Genomic DNA, 18,052 nt, shown 5'->3' on the forward strand with positions numbered 1-18,052 from the left:
AAGTGTGTCCTCATACTTTTGTACCTCGTAACTGCCATTATTGAAGTTTAAAGCACCTATTTCTCACCCTCAAATGAATTTGCAATGCTATGATATTATTAAACCTATCACTAAGTGGAACCTTTACTATGATGTAATTAGTCAATCTTGTCTCATTAAATGTAGGTTTGCTGGGTAGTCTCCCCAAAAGGAGACCCCTATCCATCACTGGTTAATATCAGAGGCAGCAGGATGAAGCCAATTTAACACCTTTAATTGGCCACAGGGATAGAAAGGCCATCAGCAAGCCTTCCTTTCCTGGACTTAAATAAAGAGTGGTTGGAGGCTGGCAAATCCTCAAAAGCCCCACACTTCTAGTTGATCAAGTGCCTCTTCCCCTAAACTCACCTCTAGTGAGCAGTAAATGCCACAGAGTATGTTAACACACAGTTGAATTCAGCAATGCTCACTTGCAATACAAACAGTGGATCAGGTTTAAGCATTTACATTTCTTGCGACAGTAGCATTAACAAAAGCCTTGCAATATCTGGATGCTGCTTGGGTGAAGAGTAAAGGTTAATTAAATAGCCACATGAACCCTTGCTGCTGAACCTTCTCTCTTGCCCTTGCTTCAGAGTCCTGTTCTCCTTTCTCTATTCCCATTGCCGAGCACCCCATCCCTGCAACTCCCTTCTCAGTAGCACTTGCTTATATCTAGGATCCAGCCCTGCACCTTGTTGTCCCTGTCTTTCAAACAAAGACCATTTTTAAGAAAAAGAAATTATTGATGCCAATTTGGTCGTTGCTTGCGGTAGGCTTGTCTATGTAGCAAAGAGGCAGCTACAAAATTATGGTCAACCATACTTATTCTGTTCCCAGCGAGCTCATGGGATCATTACAGAGATCGGGACCATCCAAGCAGATGACCGAGTAAAATTTCCTTTAATACTGTTTCTCATTAGCCTTCAACTCTCATCTTACTCTAACTCCTTTCCATTTTTCCCTCACCCTTTCAAGTTCATCTTGTCCATGACATTCACTTCCTGGTCCTGTGGTCCTATTCTTACTAAGCTGATCACCAACTTCTCCACATCCTCACATTAGCTGATACTGTTAATGGCCGCCACACTTTGGGTGCCATCCTTCTCTTGTTTATTATGTCTCTTTAGAGACTAATATTTCATTTTTCAAAAAAGTAGACAAATCCAAAACCCCAGTTATTTCCTAAAAGAATGAAGCACATGATTCAATTGGTTATAAACCAAGGAGTTTTATGATACAAGAATCAAACAAAAATACTCTTAGTTAAGCACTTAAATACAGAATACAGAACCAACATTAATTGGCATACACAACTGGGACAAATCTTACAAATTGGATGCATACTCCTCTCAGCATAAAGTCACAAAGTTCTTTAAAACTCTGTCTTATGATGTGTTTCAGCTGTATTGTCCATGTTTTTACCAAGGCTGTACTGAAGTCATGAGCCAAGTGCCCCTGGCAGAACAAAAATTGAGCAGTGAGCAGGTAATTTCTGAGCAAACATCACTTGACAGCACTGTCGACATCTTCTGTCACTTTGCTGATGATGGAGAAAAGACTTAGGGTGGCAACTGGCCAAGTTGGATTTGTGCTACTTCTCTGCACAGGACATAGCTGGGCATTTTTCCATGCCAATGCCGCAACTGAAGTGCAGAAATGTGGCTAGGACCATGGCTAGTCCTGAAGCAGAAGTCTTCAATACTACTAGTAGAATGTCGAAAGGATTCATAACCTTCACAGTATCCAATGCCTTCAGTCAGTTCCTGCTATCACTTGGAGTGAATTGAATTGGTTGAAGACGAGCACCTGTGATGCTGGGGATGTCAGGAGGAGACCAGTATGGGTCAACTCAAAACTTCTGGCTGAAGATGGATAAGAATACTTCATCCTCGTCTTTTGATCTAATGTGCTGAATCAAGGATGGGATATTGTGAAGCCTCCATCTCCTGTCAGTTATTTAATTGTCCATTACCATTCACAACAGGATTGGGCAGGACTGCAAACTGTTTCCAATATTTCACATGTTTATAGTCCTGTAATGTAGCATTACCAAGTTGACACCTAATTTTTCTTCAGCTTTTCCAGCAACTTCTGTTTTTGTTCATTTTTATGGTAGTGTCTGGGACATTGCTATGAGTTCCACCATGTCAGGCTGTCGCTCAACTAGTTCGTAGGACAGCCATTCCAATTTTGGCACAAGCTCTTAGATGATGCTGAAGAGGATTTTGCGAGGTTGATAAGGCCATGTTTGCCATTATAGTTTCTGCTGCCTAAGTTGAGGTCAGGTAATCTGTCTGGCTCCATTTCTTTGTTTAGATTTTGTAGTGTTTTGACACAACTGAGTTGTTTGCTGGGCCATTTTAGAGGGTAGTTAAAACTCAACCACATTGCTGTGCATCTAGAGTCATGTGTAGGCCAAATAGGTAAAGATGGTAGATTTCAATCTCCACAGGACATTAGTGAACTAGATGAATTTTTACAATAGTCAAGTGGTTAAGTGGTCATTGGGCTGACTTTTAATATCAGCTATGATCAAATTTATAGTAGACTTTAACACTTTCCCTGCTATTCATGTCAATCTAACTTTTTTGTTAGAATCTTAAGTCCAGGGTTACACTTGCTATCTTCAATCTACAGGAATCATTTCAGAATCTGTAAATGTTGGTAACTTGATTACCATTACATCTGTAGAGCAAACTCTTTCAACACTAATGCAAATCATCACTTTCAGGGGGCTAATTAACTTGCAGCGCTATTTATTTCTGTAGTACCATGTGATTATTAATACCAAGTGTTTTCAATTCTTCATTCTCACTAATCCCTTGGTTGTTGAATATTTCTGGGACTTATTGTAGCTTCCCCCTTGAAAACAAACACCAAGCATTTGTTTAGCTGCCTTGCCATTTCCTTATTTCCCCATTATAAATTTCTGGTTTCAATTTGTAATATGCCCATATTTGTCCTAGCTAAGCTTTCCCTTTTCACGTGCATATAGAAGATTTTAGTCCATTTTTATATTTCTTGCTAGCTTTCTTTCACAGCTTCACCGTCCTCTTTTGTTGAATTTTAAGAAGCACCAAATTCCCAGGTTTACTGCTTTTTGGCAACTTTGTATCACACTCTCTCTCTCTCCGTGATCTAATTTAACTTTGGCCATGGTTGGATCACCACTTCTGTTTAATTTTAGTGCCTCAAAATATATGTAATTACTGCAAAAGAGGTACCAACTCTTTAAATGCTAGTCATCGCTGGTATACCATCATTACTTTCTAATAAGGCTCATTTCACTGATCAGGAAATATTTGTCATCGCTAGCCACAAAGTAAACCCAATGATTATTCTTTGTCAAATGCTGACAGTTCTTGGGCACAATTCATTACTTGTGGTCACAAACCACAAGTAATATGAGCTTGTCAGTTTGCCAAATGAGCAATAATTGATACTCATTGTGGCAGTTTCAGCTCATTGGAGCGACCATGGGACAAATATTATCCTCAGACTTCTGACTGTATTTCAAACCCTTGGGACTATAGTTTTCTATGACTGTGCTTAATTGTGCAAAGGACAAAATACAGAATGAGATCACTTGAAAGGTGTAAAAAAATCTCTTCCTTCTTTATTCCAGAATTGATATGGCTACTTATAGTATTTTTCAGCCATGGCTCAGTGATAGCAATCTTGCCTAAGTCACGTTCGGGACTTGAGCAGGAGCATGAAGGTCCATATTTCAGGGCAGCACTCCCTCAGTGCTGCCCTGTTGGAGGTGCTTGCAGTCTTTTGTATGAGACATGAAACTGAGGTGCCATCTGCAGTGTCACATGGCTATAAAATACCCCATCCCTCATGTATATTATCCGAATATCATTGGATATGTATTATTGGACACTGGGGCTACTGCTGTCTACAAACTGGCTGCCAAGTTTCCTACATCATAAAAGGCACTGTAATTCAAAAATAATTCCTTTGCTGTAAAGCATTTTGAGATTTGTTGGTCATTAAAGGAGCTAAATGCAAGTGTTATTTTCCCCCTACATGGCTTGGTATCAAATTTTGCTTTGCAATGCAAGAGCTAAGCAGCTTGTCATATTTCCAATGTTAAAGGCATATAAATACAAATTCTGATTAATCTTAGAAGCTTCCTCTATTATGAAAATCCCTATTTCATCGTCAGTCTTGTCAATGTGATACAAGTCCCTACTTTGAATGTTCCTAACACTCCAAACTTTCCCTTCATATACTTCTCAGTGCATAGATGTTGCACCTTCTCCATACTTCCTTGTTCATCCTATAATAAGTACCTTCATTCTATATTGGAACAGATTCCTACTTGGTTGTTCTTACAAATTCATCAGTAAGTTAGTTCGATATTTACGTTATCATATGCAAGTGTCAGAAATCAATCTACTTCTTACAGATTCCAAATAAGACTCTTGTTAATTTAAGTAACAGCTATATATTTAGTAAATGTAAAATGAAAAATTTCACATTTTGATATGGACTACTCCATGCTTTTACATCCCAAATGTCTGCATGCCATTTTCATTTTCTGCTGTCTTCCCATTCTCACTAAGGGCCTGTAAATTATCTAAGAGGTTTTAATATGCAATTTGCAGATTACTTAATGTATTAACACTCACTCTGTAATGGTTGTTTCTGTGTTGACTCTTGTTTTTTTTTGCAGCACTTTCGGTCTCATTAAATTCCATTATTTTAAAGAGGTAAAAAAGCCAGTACACAACACCTATTGAAGAAAGAAATGATATATCATCTTTCATGTCCTTGGGAGATAACCATATCACAAACAATGGATTTTCTTTGTAATCACTTTGTAAGCGAACATCTAGGAAAGGTGGCATTGTTGCTCACCCAACAATCATGGAATAAAGAAAGGGAACTTCCTTCAGACAAATATTTTAATTACAGAGGAATTATCAAAGAAAATGAAAATTCATGTTGGTGATGGCAGCTAGCATTTAATTGTGCTGTTACACTGGGCCAACGCATTCTGCTGAAGCATAGTTGCAGTATCATAGTGTCAACTGCCTGCATTAAAACAAAGCTAGACTGACATATACTTACAAGAGTAGAAGTTACCCATTTTTAATGTCCGCAGTTCTTAAGCAATTGAAATTTTTTTATCTGGTCAATTATTTGTCTGTAAGATATGATTCTGATAATTCAGCAAATGGAGATGATATACAAAGTCAGGAGTCAAAGGAAGTGGAAATGCATGGTTGGTTCGTTCAACAGTGTGCTTAGATGCAACAAGGGGGAAGGAATTTACTTCCAGCAATGATGAAAAAGAGCAGATTATAGGAGGTTAGAGTGAGAGAAATTACATGTAGAAAGTGATGTAATGCTGCAGAGGTTTGCAACAGTAGGGTGCTTTAAGAATGTGGAGTGGACGCATTTCAATTTAAATTCCATGTGTTGAGAGTGTTAATGCAGCTAGTGCAGGTCAAGTTAATGGATGAAGAAGTCCAACAGGATAAGAGATGGGTAACAAATTCTTAACATTCCAAGTTCTAGGGTAACGGGACAGGAAAAACAAACGTTAAATTTATTCTGGAACTGACAGAAGTGATTGATGATCATTGGTTTTGGCAATAGTAGTTCAAAGAAAGGGTGACGTTGACAATTTTGCTGGAATAGAATTTACCAGTTTTGATGGATTACAGAGCTCAAACACAATTCAAAAATAATATGTTTTTCATCACCTGACTCAGTATAAGAAATGCTGAATGAGAACAGCAGTGGGTGACAAAGTTCTGATAAGGACCAAAAGTAAATATTTTCATATTTTCTAGCATTTGAGGGATGAAATTTTGACTTAATGTCATAAGGTGGCAGATTAATGACAGAGGTGGTTACAGAGGATGATGAAAGTACTGATGAGCTGAAACCAAGAAAATTCTGATCATATGATTATCATGGATGGTACTGTAGCCACAGCATGTGGATAGAGGGGGGAAATGAATATATCCCATGGGTTTGGGGGATTCTGGAGGTGCGTTTTGACAGAAAAAGTAGCTATTGTAATTATGCTGGCAATATTAATTAGGAGTTAAAACTCTCAGCACTCTTTCTGACTTTGCTAGTGTGCGATATGCTATGGATTTAAACCATCATCCGAATTTTTTCCCAAATATCAAACCAACTATACAAAATTGCACAAATCTCAATGCAGCTTAATCTTCCATTAGTTAACGTACTTGCCTGTAATATTGTTCTTTTATCAGGGGCTGGTCCGCAACTTCAAAGTTAAGTACAACAACACTGAAAACATGAAATTATACAGGAGTACCAAAATTAGTTAACTTAATTAGCTGTAAGGATTTCATATTGGGTTGGTGTTTAATAGCTCATACTTTTGCAAAATTTATTGAACTTTGATGCATTCATTTTAACAAAAATATATAGATTTCCCACAGTTTTGCTAGGATAAGATTCTAGTCACTACTACAGTCACTATTCATTGATTCCTCTGGAAAGTGTGCACATGTGGATGGTAAATAGTGATGATCACAACTCAGATTTGGGACCAACTCTTCAATTTACATTAATCCCTCCAAATAAATTTATGGTCTTCCTACTCGCCAAAGAGGCCCTAACCAAAGTCTCAAGCAACATTCTCTGATGCTGACTGTGGTGTATTAACTCTGCACACCTTTTTCAACTTCTGAAACAGTCTTTAACAATTGCTCCTACCATCCTTGCTTAGCCATCCTATTGGGTCACCTCTAACTTGGTTGCACCCTAACTTATCCAACTAAATAAAGCATGCCAACCAACAGTTATGCTTGCCTCCAGGATTGATCTTTGACCGTCATTAGTTTTGTAACCATCAGTCCAAAATCTCATATTCCCACCTGTCCAACTCTGAGCTTGTGCGCATCCTTCACCCTTCAGTCCCATGATCATTGGGCATGCTTTCAGCCATCTTGGTCCAGACTTGAAGCTTCTTGTTTAAACACATTCAGCTCATCCACCTCTCCCCTTCTCTAAGGGTCTCTTGAAACACATCCTTAAGCTTCATTTCAGCTTCTTAATTATTCCTTGGGCTCAGCAGCTATTTTTACTCCTTGAACCTTGCGAAATACTGAACATTGTGTCACTCTATTAAAGCCATTAATGTGCTAATTACAAATGTAATTGGATGAAGATAGATTGGAATTATGTGAGATAATCTCCAGAGCTGGACATTGTCCTGATCCTCAATGGTTTGAACTTACAAATAATCAAATTGGGCGAGTAACCAGAGGGCAACTAACACCTGTGCAGTTGGAGTTGATGTCTTTGTGAGAAAGGCAAAAAACTTGCATAGACAGTTTGAGAGAAATAACACATTAAGAATTAAGCGTTACAATAGTTTTAATGAGTTACAATGCCATACACTCATTATAAAAGAATAAGAATCCATAAAAATATTTTCTTTTAATAATACGCACTTTGAATACTCAGCAAAGTTGTAGCTGGCTCCTGCCCTGAAACACACTTCTTCGGTGCCGCAGCTTGCAGAGGTTAAAACTCAGTCTTTTACTGAATGGTGAGAAATTAAGTTCCTATGGAGATGCATTTTAGAAATATGGCGGCTAATCGGAACAACTGAGGCTTGTTCTTATTTTTGCAAAGTGGTACTTCAAATTCACAGCAGCATGTCTGGATGTGTCTTTTGAAGCCGAGAGTAATCATTTGGCTTTAATCATTTCTCTTTTTCCCCACTATTGTGCAGTTTTCAAGGCATGTACAAAAGCTGAAATCAATGCCAGTGTACAGTTTAGGTGAATTAGCTGATTCCACACTGTACCATTAACAGATAAATTAAACCAAAGTAACAATGTTAGGTTTCAGTCTTATCAAATCACAGTTTAAAATCAAATTCAGTGAAATCTGTAGTATCCGCACATTGCTCAGAAAGGAAGTTGCAAAAAAAAAAAAAAAAAAAAATTGCTGAACTGGTGTAGTCAGGACTGAGGATTTATGGGACAGGGACATGGAGAATATCTTGTTTGACAACAAGCAAGTCACCAGGAATCAAATATCAGCAACTGTCCAAAAGCCCATCTTTTGTCGTGGTTCATTCGTTTTCTCAGAGGTATTCCTGTAGGAAGTGTAGCAGCATTATTTCATAGTGCTCTCCAGATTCAGGGCAGCGAATACTGTGTCTTTCATTGGGGTAAATCTGCAGCAGATAGATAGCATCCAGTTATTTGCGAAGAATGGTAGCATTGAAAAAAATACTTACAGCTGAGTAGCTCTGAACTACACCTGTAAGAGATACAAGCATAAGGTCATTCGAAGCAAGTGTTAGAACAGCCTTGGAAAGGTAAAATTCCAGGCTTAGTTGTACTGAAATCTTTGGTAGCGACACATATACCAACATGCAAGATGATCTTAGTTATGATTCATAACCCAAACTTTCAGCAGTAGGATCAATAAAATTTTCCTTTGTCCCTCATCTGGGTTATAGAAGGGTAATTCAGTTAAAAAATGTCCATGTTCATATGCTGGTAAAGGACTCCTGTTGAAAGGTGTAAGCGGACCTCAGAAAAAGCTTGACCATGTCTTCCACTATCAAAATGTCTGATCCTGGTTCACACTGATAAACAAGTGTAATTGCATTTAGTTGCAGGACCATCTCCCAAAAAACAGGCATCTTCAAATCCAAACTAACATTTGCTAATTATTAGCAAATGACATTGACAAAAGCAGAGTTAAATAGAGCTATAATAATGGGATACAGACACAGTTTATGCATGCCCTTTGGTTTTGCACCAGACTTATACACATTCACATAAAAAGAGGGAAAAACACCAAGAGTCCAATATGACCTATATATTTCAAATGTGACGACAATTAAAATGACCTGCCAGTCATTTACTCAAGTTGAAGCAATGAAAAGAAGCCATATCCAGTCTTCACTATGTGCACATCATAATTAACCAAGATCCCAACTTCAATGTTTGGTTTTTAAAATAAGTTGATGTCAAGCAAGGGACATTCTATTTGGTTTCTCTATCACAGCTTATCACACCTTGGATTCTTTTTGTTAAAACTGATTCTTATCGAGCAAACACTGTCAGAAACGTGTGTTGAATGCTATGGATTGGCTTGTCTATGGTAATCATCCTGAGTGAATGCTCACAATTGAAGAAATGTTCACTTGGCACATTAAGTGACCAGCAATTGTGGACCTGTACACTGGGAAGGATTTTTATGATGGGGCAATGACACATTGAGAAGTAACATATTTCATATTGCTTGGATTCACATTCTGTGCTTCCAGAATTAATTGCTTTACTGGACTAGATCACGAACAAAAGTGAGGCAAGGTTAGTAAAGTTACAATGATACCAAGTGAAATGCTAGCTTTTTACAAAATTCAAGTGCTTGCCTATCCAGGGTAAAGAAAATTGTAATTAGACTATAACATTCACAGTTCAGTGAAAACTGGGACCAGTAATGTAATTCAATCTATCCAGATTACACAGTCAAGGATTCTACCTCATGTCAATTATCAGAAAGGTTCAATACATTGCAGCATATACATTTCAAGGATATTGGGCTGACTTGATTGCTGTTTTAGAAAATAATTAGTGTCCATGGATAGTCGTTTGAAAACTAGAACAATAAACCAAAATGTTTCTTTTATCTAATCAGTGGTATCTAGTTAGTGGATCACAAAACGTACCTGAAGCTGATATGGTTTTCCAGCTCTGATTAGTTGTGATACTAAGAAATTTGTGTGGAAAAAGTGCACATTTTCATCTAAAAACCCATGCAGAATCAGCAAACGATTGGGCCTGGATGAATAAAGACAATTATGAATAAAGACAATTATGATTAAAAAGCAAACTGTACCAAATATGACTGTTATATTTCATCTCAATCTGGCTCCCTTTTCTTCCTGTAATGCTGCTAGTCAGCAAAAGTCCTTCTCTGGACAGGGTGGCCGATGTTGTAGATTTTTCCACAACCAACATCAGCACAATGCAGTTCTGTAGACAACCATTAGGTGCTGTACAAGTACTGCAAGAACATCTTTTCAATGTCTCCTGGGAGACTAGTTAACTGTGTGAAGTCTTACTGGGCTAAAAACAGATGAGACTTTTTCAATCAGAGCTTGACTGGGCGACTAGGTAATACCAGGGCCTAAAGGGTTTATTTTGCAGCAGAGCTGAGTGGGAGCGGTCGAATTGCGCTCTGGGAAGGTGAGTGAACTGATATATTTGGGCAGTGGCAACACGTGTAGTGTCTCCCACCCGCCCTCCTCCTCTAACCAAAAAAAAAGACTCTGTGGTGTGTTGGTAAGGTAAGGATTTTCTTTTCTTTTTGTTTTATTGTGTGCTGGTAAGTAGAGTGATTGGTAAAAATTTTTCATTTCATTTAACTATTATTTGATATTACAGTAGGACTAAGCTAAGCTTAAGAGTAAAAATGGCAGGAGATCCCAGACCCTGTTATGCTCCTCTTGCTCAATGTGGGAGCTCAGGGACGCGGCCAATGTCCCTGACTCCTACACATGCAGGAAGTGTGTCCAGCTGCAGCTCTTGTTAGACCGTATGACGGCTCTGGAGCTGCGGATGGACTGACTTTGGAGCATCCGCGATGCTGACGAAGTCGTGGATAGCACGTTTAGCAAATTGGTCACACCACAGATTAGGATTGCTGAGGGAGAAAGGCAATGGGTGACCAAAAGGCAAAGAAAAAGCAGGAAGGCAGTGCAGGTGTCCCCTGCGGTCATCTCCCTCCAAAACAGGTATACCATTTTGGATACTGTCGGGGGAGATGGCTCACCAGGGGAAGACAGCAGTAGCCAGGTTCATGGCACCGTGGCTGGCTCTGCTGTACAGAAGGGTGGGAAAAACCGTGGAAGGGTTATAGTCATAGGGGATTCGATTGTAAGGGGAGTAGATAGGCGGTTCTGTGGTCGAAAACGAGACGCCCGAATGGTATGTTGCCTCCCAGGTGCACGGGTCAGGGTTGTCTCAGATCGACTGCAGGACGTTCTGAAGGGGGAGGGTGAACAGCCAGCTGTTGTGGTGCATATAGGCACCAATAATATAGGGAATAAACGGGATGAGGTCCTACAAGCAGAATTTAGGGAGTTAGGAGCCAAGTTAAAAAGTAGGACCTCAGAGGTAGTAATCTCAGGATTGTTACCAGTGCCACGTGCTAGTCAGAGTAGAAATGAAAGAATAGGCAGGATAAATGAGTGGTTGAGAGATGGTGCAGGAGGGAGGGGTTCAGATTTTTGGGACATTGGGACCGGTTCTGGGGGAGGTGGGACTATTACAAATCGGGTGGTCTACACCTGGGCAGGACTGGAACCAATGTCCCAGGGGGTGCTTTTGCTAATGCTGTTGGGGAGGGTTTAAACTAATGTGGCAAGGGGATGGGAACCAAATGAGGTGGTTAGTGGACAGTAAGGAGATAGTAACTAAAGCCTGTAAGGAACTAGATAATGAAGTCAGTGTGACTAAGGGGAAGAGTAGGCAGAGAGCAGATGATGAACGCAAAGGGACAGGTGGTCTGAGGTGCATTTGTTTTAATGCGCGAAGTTTAGTAGGTAAGGCAGATGAGCTTAGGGCTTGGATTAGTACCTGGGAGTATGATGTTATTGCTATTACTGAGACTTGGTTGAGGGAAGGGCAAGATTGGCAACTAAATATCCCAGGATATAGATGCTTCAGGTGGGACGTGGAGGAGTTGCATTACTGGTCAAAGAGGATATCACAGCTGTGCTGAAGGAGGGCACCTTGGAGGACTCAAGCAGTGAGGCAATATGAGCAGAGCTCAGAAATAGGAAAGGTGCGGTAACAATGTTGGGGCTGTCCTGCAGGCCTCCCAACAGCGAGCGTGAGATAGAGGTACAAATATGTAGACAGATTATGGAAAGATGTAGAAGCAACAGGGTGGTGATGATGGGAGATTTTAATTTTCCCAACATTGATTGGGATTCACTGAGTGTTAGGGGTTTAGATGGAGCAGAATTTGTAAGGAGCATCCATGAGGGTTTTATAGAGCAGTATGTAAATAGTCCAACTTGGGAAGGGGCCATACTGGACCTAGTGTTAGGGAATGAGCCCGGCCAGGTGGTTGAAGTTTCAGTAGGGGATTACTTTGGGAATAGTGATCACAATTCCGTAAGTTTTAGAATACTCATGGACACAGACAAGAGTGGTCCTAAAAGGAAGAGTGCTAAATTGGGGAAAGGTCACCTCTAGCAAAATTTGGCAGGAGCTGGGGAATGTGAATTGGGAGCAGCTGTTTGAGGGTAAATCCACATTTGGTATGTGGGAGGCTTTTAAAGAGAGGTTGATTAGAGTGCAGGACAGACATGTCCCTGTGAAAATGAGGGATAGAAAGGGCAAGATTAGGGAACCATGGATGACAGGTGAAATTATGAGACTAGCAAAGAGGAAAAAGGAAGCATACATATGGTCTAGGCGACTGAAAACAGACAAAGTTTTGGAAGAATATCGGGAAAGCAGGACCAATCTGAAACGAGGAATTAAGAGGGCTAAAAGGGGTCATGAAATATCTTTAGTGAACAGGGTTATGGAAAATCCCGAAGCCTTTCATTCATACATAAGGAGTAAGAGGGTAACTAGAGAAAGGGCTGGTCCACTCAAGGACAAAGGAGGGAAGTTATGCGAGGAGTCAGAGAAAATGAGTGAGATTCTTAATGAGTACTTTACGTCGGTATTCACTGAGGAAAGGGACATGACGGATGCTGAAGTTAGGGATAGATGTTTGATTACTCTAGGTCAAGTCGGCATGGGGGGGGTGGGGGGAGTGTTGGGTATTCTAAAAGGCATTAGGGTGGACAAGTCCCCAGGTCCGGATGGGATCTATCCCAGGTTACTGAGGGAAGCGAGAGAGGAAATAGCTGGGGCCTTAACAGATATCTTTGCAGCATTCTTGAGCGTGGGTGAGGTCCCGGAGGACTGGAGAATTGCTGATGTTGTCCCCTTGTTTAAGAAGGGTAGCAAGGATAATCCAGGTAATTATAGACCGGTGAGCCTGACATCAGTGGTGGGGAAGCTGCTGGAGAAGACACTGAGGGATAGGATCTATTTACATTTGGAAGAAAATGGGCTTATTAGTGATAGACAGCATGGTTTTGCGCAGGGAAAGACATGTCTTACCAACTTGATAGAATTCTTTAAGGAAGTGACAAAGTTGATAGATGAGGGAAGGGCTGTAGAGGTCATATACATGGACTTCAGTAAGGCGTTTGATAAGGTTCCCCATGGTAGGCTGATGGAGAAAGTGAAGTTGCATGAGGTATAGAATGTACTAGCTAGATGGATAGGAACTGGCTGGGCAACAGGAGACAGAGAGTTGTAGTGGAAGGGAGTTTCTCAAAATGGAGAACTGTGACCATTGGTGTTCCACAGGGATCCGTGTTGGGACCACTGTTGTTTGTGATATACATAAATGATCTGGAGGAAGGTATAGATGGTCTGATTAGCAAGTTTGCAGATGACACCAAGATTCGTGGAGTAGCAGATAGTGAAGGGGACGGTCGGCGAATGCAGCAGAATATAGACAGATTGCAGAGTCGGGTGGAGAAATGGCAGATGGACTTTAATCCAAACAAATGCGAGGTGATGCATTTTTGGAAGATCCAATTCAAGAGCGAACTATACGGTAAATGGAAAAGCCCTGGGGAAAATTGATGCACAGAGAGATCTGGGAGTTCAGGTCCATCGTACCCTGAAGGTGGCAACGCAGGTCGATAGAGTGGTCAAGAAGGCATACGGCACACTTTCATTCATCGGACAGGGTATTGAGTACAAGAGTTGGCAGGTCATGTTACAGTTGTATAGGACTTTGGTTCGACCACATTTGGAATACTGCGTACAGCTCTGGTCGCCACATTACCAAAAGGATGTGGATGCTTTGGAGAGGGTGCAGAGGAGGTTCACCAGAATGTTGCCTGGTATGGAGGGCGCTAGCTATGAAGAGAGGTTGAGTAGATTAGGATTACTTACATTAGAAAGATGGAGGTTGAGGGAGGGACCTGACTGAGGTCTACAAAATCATGACAGGTATTGACAGGGTGGATAGCAAGAAGCTTTTTCCCCCAGAGTGGGGGACTCAATTACTAGGGGTCACGATTTCAAGGTGAGAGGGGAAATGTTTAAGGGAGATATACGTGGAAAGTTCTTTACGCAGAGGGTGGTGGGTGCTTGGAACGCGTTGCCAGTGGAGGTGGTAGAGGTGGGCACAATAGCGTCATTTAAGATGTATCTAGACAGATACATGAATGGGCAGGGAACAGAGGGATACAGATCCTTGGAAAATAGACGACAGGTTTAGATAGAGGATCTGGATTGGTGCAGGCTTGGAGGGCCAAAGGGCCTGTTCCTATGCTGTAATTTTCTTTGTTCTTTGTAAGTTTTACTGGGGTGGTTACTTTGCTGACTGGCCAATTTTCCTAGTATTTTTCAATTTTAGACATAAATATTATGAATGCCTGACAAGAAATTACATTTATAACAGTCACAATTATCCAATCAGAGCCATATTTCTTCCTCCAAAAAAGACCACTCTATTCATTGTGGATTTCCTATAACTGTAATTAAACATGCAGATATACAGAATGATACTGTCTCAAATCAATCTAAAAGAAGAGAGTTTGGCAAATACAGTGGATGTTAACGAATCTTTGGTAGAAGGGTAAGGATATTACCATTAATTTGTGATTAATTTAAAATATTCAGAACCTCAGGGTGACTTTATAAGGCAGAAAATACTGAATATGGGCTACCCAACAACAATTTACTGAGGGAAGAAACAAGTATAATCAATAGGGAATTTATTTAGTTTTAGTATGTATAGTTCATGCATTCAATTTTCTTGCATAAAGAAAGATTTTAAGAGTTAAATTGAATCCACAGCTAAATGCCAATATAGCAGGCATAGGCCAGGCAGCTAAGTACAGGCACATGGAACTGATGTAACTTCTGACTTCTTATCAGTAGTCTGAATGCCTAGTGACCTTAGCACCACTCAGTTATGCTCAATAACATGATGCAGTAGACAAAGCTGGCCTCACAAGGCTACAAGATTAATGACAACAACAACCAGGCTCCACAGGAGAGATTAGGACATCTGAAGATACGGATGATCTAATTACTACCAATACATTTGAATGTTATTGTGGCCATTGAACTCTCTGCTGCCATTAATGAGCATCAACTGAAAAATTAAAATTTCCTTTAGCTCTTTAGAGTCAGAATATCTGCCAGCAGTGGAAGAATTGTAGGCTACAGTATTATATATTCAACTGTCTGAATGAGAGCAGAATGTTACTCTCTAGTCAAATAGAACTGATTTAGTTTTTCAGTTCCACCTTTTCCACTTTGTGATTCTTTCTATTCATTTTTAAATTCACTCTGCACACGAGAGACATTGTGCTTGCACCATCCAGTGATCTTTCCTCCCTTTGGCTCAGGAAAATGTTGTATGAACCTTTTAGTTATCGTGCTTGCATAGTTGCTTCATCACTGGTCTTCTTCACTCCTCCTTTTGTTCTAACCAATGTCTGCTTTTCTTTCTCCTACTTCTAATGAAAGCAGCCTCCGTTCAAACATTAGCCTGACCTTTCAACTGCTCAGTATTGCTAAGGTCATCAAGTATTTAGTTTTCCTTATGATTTTCAAATTTTCCTTTCATTTTGACCAATTTTTGTACAAGAGGTGACAATGATATTGTATGTCCCAGATCTGAATCCAAGTCACTATGCAATTTCCAATCAGGAATAGATAAGTATTAACTGAGCACGCCGCCAACTCAAGCATTTATGTATTCAATATAATCAGGAACATTTCTGATGCATTTAAGGGGCAGGTGGAAAACAAGAAACAGAGTGGAATGAAAAATTATGCTGACAAATTTAGCTGAAGGGTGAAGAAAGACTCAAATACAGCTGCTGGATTGATTAGCTCATTTCGGTACTATAAATTCTGCACTGTAGTTTGCTGCTTTGAAAAATAGCTATATTACTCACTCATTGGGTAGTTTATCAACATGTAGCGCCACTGAACCAGCTTCGTAACCCTGTTGATTACTCTCTGGAACATCCATATAACGCTCAGTGTAACCAGTGTCATAGGCCATCCAGACTGTAACTGGCGCACCAGCTACAGCAACCTACAAAATATCAAGATGGCCTGTTACATAAAACAGAACATTTTAAGTAACATTTCTTACCTTTTTCATATAGTTAAATGAGAGATCAGCGCTGTTGAGACTCTTTGGACTCCATTTTTATTTAAATTTTGGCTTGCTCTGATGTAATGTAACTCACAAATCTTATATTTATAGGTAACATTTTCACAACCAATGGTCACCTCAAAGCATATTATAGTGAATAAAGTATTTTAGAACTGTGGTCACTATTGCAGTGCAGGAAATATGACAGTCAACTTATATTCACAAGGTCTCGCAATCAACCCGATAGTGACTAGATTATGTGATTCTTGACATTTATTGAGGGATAAATATTGGCCAAAAACTCTACATAGTGCCTCTGCTCTTCTTTACAATAGGATCTTGGCATCTTTTACATTCAGTTCAAAGGTCAAAATATGTCTGCATTTTTTTAAAACAGTGAAATGAATCTAAAACGAGAAACTAAAATCACTTCATAAAACAGATCCCTCATCATGCTGATAAACTACATCTGCAAATTTTAATGAGATGCAACTTCACGTCAGAGTCTATGATTTAGTTCAGTTGCACACGACCATGACTATAAACAAGGTACTCCACAACTCTGGTCCCAGAGATCTAATTTTAATACACTTTTAATTAAAATATTAGCAATTTTTAAACATGATTCACCCAAATTGAATCTACTGCTGCTTTCATTACCTTGAAGACTTTGGGTTTGTGAATCAAACCCATGAGGGACAGAAAACCTCCATACGACCAGCCATGGATGGCAACTCGGTTTAGATCAATAAAGCCATACTTCTCCGCGACCCAGTGCAGCCCTTCCACTTGATCTTCAATCTCTACCTGACCCTGTGGAGGTTGGAAGAAAATAGAGACGGAACGTTTCAATAATTACGGAGTTCCACAGTTGGAAATACAGCCTGCAGTAAAAACAAAACAATCAATCACTTATGAACTTCCTCATGATTAGTTTAAGAGTAGCATCAAAACAGAGTTGGGAGTCACTTGCTTGTTTGTTAGTTGGAAAATAGCACACAAGCTTTGGGTTATTAAGGAAGCAGGGAACCAATTTAAGTTCCATGAACAATGTGGACTTTGAAGAGTTTGATTTAATTGAACAAGGCATAATTCTCCAATTTATTCAGCAAAGTCATTTCTGTCTATCTACAGTTTGACAGTTGCATTCAAAATGAAATTTAAGTATGAGATTCCATAATTAGGTCACGCCTGTTTGACTAGAACCATAAACTTTAAGGGAAATGTTAAAAGCAAACCCTCAGGAAAGAAAAATGTTACTCAGAAGGTGATGAATGCTTAGAATTACATATCCATGATGTTAGGGAACCTTAGAATTCTATGGAAGGTTGAACAAGATGGGACAAGTGCTTTCCCTCATTTCTACTGATCATTCATCATTGTTCACAGCGCTCACTGAATGCCAAGCTAGGTTTGATTACTAGATGTACAAAGTTAACGTCGAAAATTACTTGTTCTTTCTTGTCTTTCACAACTCCTGATATCCATAAAGACTGACAACTTTTTAAAAGACATTTGAACTTCCAGTTACTAACTCAAGATGTCATATTTTAAAACATTTACTGCAACAAATGATGAAGAAAACACTACTGATTAAACATCTGTTTTTATGATAACTTAATAGTTTAGCTCGAGAAAGTGATATTTCCTTCAAGTACTAATTATCCATCTCTCACTCCATTGCATTACAGTCCTTACAGCAAACATTCTAGTTACTCCTAGTTTTCAATGAAAGTCAATATTCATTCACTAGGTTATCTCCAGAGACTTTACTCAGTTTTTGTCAAGCTTCATAAATCTACCA

At 39.6% G+C, this 18,052-nt stretch overlaps 1 protein-coding gene and 1 pseudogene across 4 annotated transcripts in view; both read right to left on the reverse strand.

The window, feature by feature from the left end:
* LOC109930145 overlaps nt 1-6,287 on the reverse strand; it is a 62,807-nt pseudogene extending 56,520 nt beyond the window's left edge.
* Nucleotides 6,288-7,374: 1,087 nt separating this feature from the next.
* The window catches only part of dpp9 (dipeptidyl-peptidase 9), a 93,433-nt gene continuing 82,755 nt past the window's right edge, over nt 7,375-18,052 (reverse strand). For all 4 annotated transcript variants that reach the window (XM_048614196.1, XM_048614198.1, XM_048614197.1 and 1 more), the window contains 4 exons: nt 16,909-17,061; nt 16,043-16,185; nt 9,713-9,824; nt 7,375-8,203 (listed from right to left, as the gene is read on the reverse strand). In XM_048614196.1, the coding sequence (XP_048470153.1) occupies nt 8,111-8,203; nt 9,713-9,824; nt 16,043-16,185; nt 16,909-17,061 (501 nt within the window). In that variant the 3' untranslated portion in view covers nt 7,375-8,110. The remainder of the gene's footprint in view (nt 8,204-9,712; nt 9,825-16,042; nt 16,186-16,908; nt 17,062-18,052) is intronic.

This window comes from Rhincodon typus, chromosome 29, assembly GCF_021869965.1.
Source record: "Rhincodon typus isolate 14 chromosome 29, sRhiTyp1.1, whole genome shotgun sequence".
Taxonomy (NCBI): domain Eukaryota; kingdom Metazoa; phylum Chordata; class Chondrichthyes; order Orectolobiformes; family Rhincodontidae; genus Rhincodon; species Rhincodon typus.